At 41.7% G+C, this 4991-nt stretch overlaps 1 protein-coding gene across 1 annotated transcript in view; it reads right to left on the bottom strand.

The window, feature by feature from the left end:
• GSDMC (gasdermin C) overlaps nt 1–4991 on the bottom strand; it is a 27152-nt gene that overhangs the window by 13223 nt on the left and 8938 nt on the right. The window contains exons 3-4 of the mRNA XM_012809398.2: nt 3706–3871; nt 352–457 (exon numbers count right to left, since the gene is read on the bottom strand). Coding sequence (XP_012664852.2) covers nt 352–457; nt 3706–3871 — 272 coding nt within the window. The remainder of the gene's footprint in view (nt 1–351; nt 458–3705; nt 3872–4991) is intronic.

Genomic DNA, 4991 nt, shown 5'->3' with positions numbered 1-4991 from the left:
CCACCTTAGGTGTACATGGCTGGCGCCTTAGCCAGTTGAGCTATAGGCGCTGAGCCAAACTCTTAGGCTTAAATGATTCTCTTGCCTTATCCTCCCAAGTAGCTGGGACTACAGGCACCTGCCACAATGCCCAGCTATTTTTTTGTTGCAAAGGTGATACCAGCCAGCCTATTCTTGAAGGTAGTGTGGCTGGTGGGATGAGTAAGTGTTCTAAATAGTGAGAAATGTTACTTCTCTTTCTCCTCCTTGGAAGGCAGAGCAGCAAATGGTTTCATATTTATGGTCTTTCTCTTCCCAAGAGAAGCAGACACCACCCCCACCCCATCTGCTTCTTTGAACCCCTACTCCCACCTTTTTTCTTAATAATTAGCTGCTTCATCTTGTAGGCCATCACCATGCCTGTCTGTAGACTCAGCTTCTTCACACTCTTTTTGAGATACTGTCCTTCACCTTGACTCTGGGGAGAGAAACCAGACAATACAATATTGAATGCATGTAATTTTCTTTTTTGAGACAGTCTCCTTTTATCATCCATGCTGGAGTGCAGTGTCACCACAGCACACTGAAGCCTCAAACGACTAGCTCAAGTGATCCTCCTGCCTCAGCCTCCCAAGCAGCTGGGACTACACATGCAAAATACCACACCCAGCTAATTTTTTATTTTTTGTAGAGATGGGGTCTTGCTTTTACTCAGGATGGTCTCAAACTCCTAGCCTCAAGTGGTCCTCCCACATGGGCTTTCCAGAGTGCTAGGATAGCAAGTATGAGCCACCCACCCTTAGATGCATGAAATTATAAGAGTCAGGTTTATCTAGAGAGCTCCTGAGGAAGACACCAGCAGTCCCCTGCTCTCGCCCTCCCTACCCTTAATTTCTCATTTCCAGTTATTGCTCTTTTTTCCCTCTTTTATCCAGTGTTCATCTTCCTATTTTCTCATGTTTACATGGCAATGTTTTTATTTCTTTCCAGATTTAAGTGTATCTATTTATTTTCTCATTTTGATGATGAGGATTCCATTTTCCTTTTCTTTATCCTTCCCTCAATTTCTTTCTCCTATCTTCCTAAAAAATTCATTCCTCAACATCTGAATTAACATTAGCTGCTCACCCTTGGGGAAAGCCCCCCTCCTCACTCCCGACCTTCCCCAGTAGATCGACTAATGTGCTTCTTTCTCTGTGTCTTCTCTGGACCTTTTCCTCATGCTCTCCGGAGGAGATAGGGGCACGTCTACTGAGACCTTGTATATCTAAAGTCATCATTGTTTCACCACTCATGATTGACATTTTGACGGGACATAGAATTCTAGGTTGGAATCCCTTGAAATATGACTTCTTTCCCTTTTTTTGAAACATTTATGATTTTCTTTTTGAGGGAATTGTCTAGAAAATTCACACTTATGTTTTGTGGTGTGGATCTATGTTGACACATTAAATCATATCTTTAGTTTGCCCTTTCATTCTGGACATATATTCTTTGGGTCTCAGATGTGGTTTTGTTTTTTATTTTAGGCTTTCCTCAAATGCTTCCATTTTTTTGTGTATGTTTTTGTTGACGAATGAGGTCTGAGAGCTGGTAGTGTACATTAGCAGAGTTCACAGAGTGGAGGCTTCACTGTGGGGCAGTCAGACAGGGGGTAAGCTACATGTTGGGGGTCTCCAATTGTCAAGATTTTTATCCAAGATTCCTGGATAAGAAACATTTAGTCTTCTGCCTGGGGTGTGTGTGTTGATGGGTGGAAAGTGGGCCTGGAGCTGAATGCTGAAAGGAGCTCACTTATATGTTTCCCCACTTAATATGAGGACTTTCACTTATTTATATTTTCCAGTATGGCCTCTTGCACGCCTCATATGCTATAAACAGTCTTCTTATACCCAAAACCTACATCATATAGGTTTTATGGAAGGTCTTCTGCCAGAATAGGTGTGGGCAGGTGTCTGGCTGTGCACAGGAGGGGAAGGAATCTGAGAATTTATGTGTTCTTTACAAAGATTTCCAACCAATGTTCTCACTCTCAGCCCCACCTGCACCCATCTTCAGAGGTAGCTGGTGCCTTCAATTCCTGAACTTTTTGGAGGTTCTCGTTTCTAGACTTTCTTCCCTGCTAAGGTGGGGGTAGGGAGATGGGAGATCTACTATTCCTGCTTTCCAGGGTCTATTGCCATTTGTCTACTTCGAGAAAGTTACTTCATATCTCAGGTCTTTTTCATTAGTTTCTGAAGCTTTTAAGTGAGGACAAATGACACAGAAAATGCAGAGCATATAAAAGTCAATTATAACATATATATGTTCCTGATTCATACTTGATTTGAATAAATATATATATATATATATATATTTTTTTTTTTTGAGACAGAGCCTCAAGCTGTCACCCTGAGTAGAGTGCTGTGGCATCACAGCTCACAGCAACCTCCAACTCCTGGGCTCAAGCGATTCTCCTGCCTCCACCTCCCAAGTAGCTGGGATTACAGACACCCACCATAACACCTGGTTATTTTTTGGTTGCAGCCATCATTGTTATTTGGCAGACCCAGGCTGGATTTGAACCTGCCAGCTCAGGTGTATGTGGCTGGTTCCTTAGCCACTTGAGCCACAGGTGCCAAGCCTGAATAAGTATTTGATAAATTAATTTCTTATATTAAAAATATTATACTTGTCTTGGCACCATAGTTCAGTGGTGAGGGCACCAGCCATGTGCATCAGGGCTGGCGGGTTCGAACCCCACCCAAGCCTGCTAAACAAACAATGACAACAACAACAAAAAAATAGCTGGGCATTGTGGTAGGCACCTGCCATCCCAGCTACTTAGGAGGCTAGGGTAAGAGAATCACTTAAGCCCAAGAGTCTGAGGTTGCTGTGATCTATGACAGCATAGCACTCTACCATAGTGAGACTCTGTATCAAAAATAACTAACTAAATTAATTAATTTTTTTTTTGAGACAGGAGCCTCAAGCTATCCCCCTGGGTAGAGTGCCGTGACATCACAGCTCACAGGAACCTCCAACTCCTGGGCTCAAGCAAGTCTCCTGCCTCAGCCTCCCGAGTAGCTGGGACCACAGGCACCCGCCACAACACCCGGCTATTTTTTGGTTGCAGCCATCATTGTTGTTTGGCGGGCCTGGGCTGGATTCGAACCCGCCACCTTGGGTGTACATGGCTGGCGCCATAGCAGCTTGAGCCACAGGTGCCGAGCCAACTAAATAAATTAATTAATTAAAATATTATATTTGGCTATTGTGAGTAACTCATGTTAATCATAAGGTCTTGAGGATATTTAAATCCTACTCCTTAAAACTTTTATTATTAACTTATCATGAAATTTAAAATATTTTAGCTGTCTCAGTTTGGTATTAGTGGTCCCTCATTTCTTCCACCATAAAACTGGACTGTAGACAATACAGTACCCACACATTTATTTACTGCAGGACCTATCATTTACACAAAGGAAAATGTAATACTAAACAATTAAATATATTTCTAATTCTTTCAATACTGAATGAACCTGTATGTTAAAACACTATAATGGAGGATATTAGAACATACATTCAGGAGCCAGAGTACCTTGGCAAGAGAGAAATGGGAAATAATGACTCTATCCCTCCAGGTCCCCCAAAATGAGGCTCCAGCAACCCCTGTGCAGTCAGGCTGGGCTGCCAGAACAGGGTATTTGGTTTGTATTCCAATCCCAGTTCAAAATCACTTTGTACCTTGCCAGAAGTAATTCCAAGGAAATAATTTCCCAAAAAATTCATATTATTGCTGTTGTACAGCACGGTATCTTTGACCACTTCAATAGTCTGTGTCACCACATATAGCTTGTCATTTCTATCCCGGCACTCACTGAGATATTGCGGCTCTGGATCCACAAGTTTCCTGGGACATAAGCAAGGAGGAGAAGAATTAGAGTGAGAAAATGATGCTTTTTCAGGTTATTCTGGGTGGCCCTTCTCCTCAAGGCCTGGAAGGAGTATACAACCTTTGGATATTGATAGTTGAGTCCTCAATGGGTAGGAAAATATTAAATCATGAGGTTAGGATACCCAAGATAGCAGAACGTTTTCTCTGGAATAAAGAATGGAGGTGACCCCATTTTTGATGGTGGCTAAAGTGTGTGAGTACATGTTCCAAATTGTTTAGGGCATCTACATTTTACTAAATTACACTGATCCTGTTAGGGGATAATACATAGATTCTAGCACTAGAGTCTCTCAGAAAAGAAACTAGGAAAAAAACATGTCCAGATGAGTGAAAACAGTCCTCAGAAGGCCATATTATCAGAGCTGGATGTCCATACCAAACATGTCCAAAGGCACAATTAGATTAAAATGTGGAGCAGACAGATAACATCTGATGAAGCAAGAAGCACTGTGGATTATTTCACCACTAGCACAGGTGAGCTTTTATAGGTTTACCTTCCTTGATGTCTAGATTGGTACTGCTGACTTGAAGATATAGGTTCTGGGGAGATATGAATGGTACTAGAAGTACTGAAGATAGATTTCATCTCCATTCCAGTTTTGAGGCTCAGCCTAAGAGCCTTCTACTCAAGGTCTAAGGGAAGTCAGTGTCCTAGATAACAGTCAAGTGAAATACTGGGAGATTCTTAATTTTCTTTTCAGTAGAAGAGATCACTTAGAACCCAATATTAGGTTTTCTCATTGCCCTTGACATGAAATTCAAGCTTCTTAACATGTCCTCAGACACTATATCATCTGATACATACTTATCTCCCAAGCCTCATGTTATATCATGTTCATACTGGTTGTCTAAGCTTCCACCTCACTAACCTTATCCTGAAAGCATTAAGTTCTATCTTGCCCCAAGGGTATTTTTTTTTTTTTTTGAGACAGAGCCTCAAGCTGTCCCCCTGGGTAGAGTGCATGAGGGGCACTATCATGCCCCCTTTGACTGCATGAGGGGCACTATAATTTTATTCTACCCTTTCATATTTTAGATTATTGATGATATAATTTAGGTCTTTTTTTTTTTTTTT

This window comes from Otolemur garnettii, unplaced genomic scaffold (assembly GCF_000181295.1).
Source record: "Otolemur garnettii isolate 467f Iridium unplaced genomic scaffold, OtoGar3 scaffold00004, whole genome shotgun sequence".
NCBI lineage: Eukaryota > Metazoa > Chordata > Mammalia > Primates > Galagidae > Otolemur > Otolemur garnettii.
The sequence above is the reverse complement of the archived record's forward strand: the minus strand, read 5'-3'. Positions and strand labels throughout refer to the sequence as shown.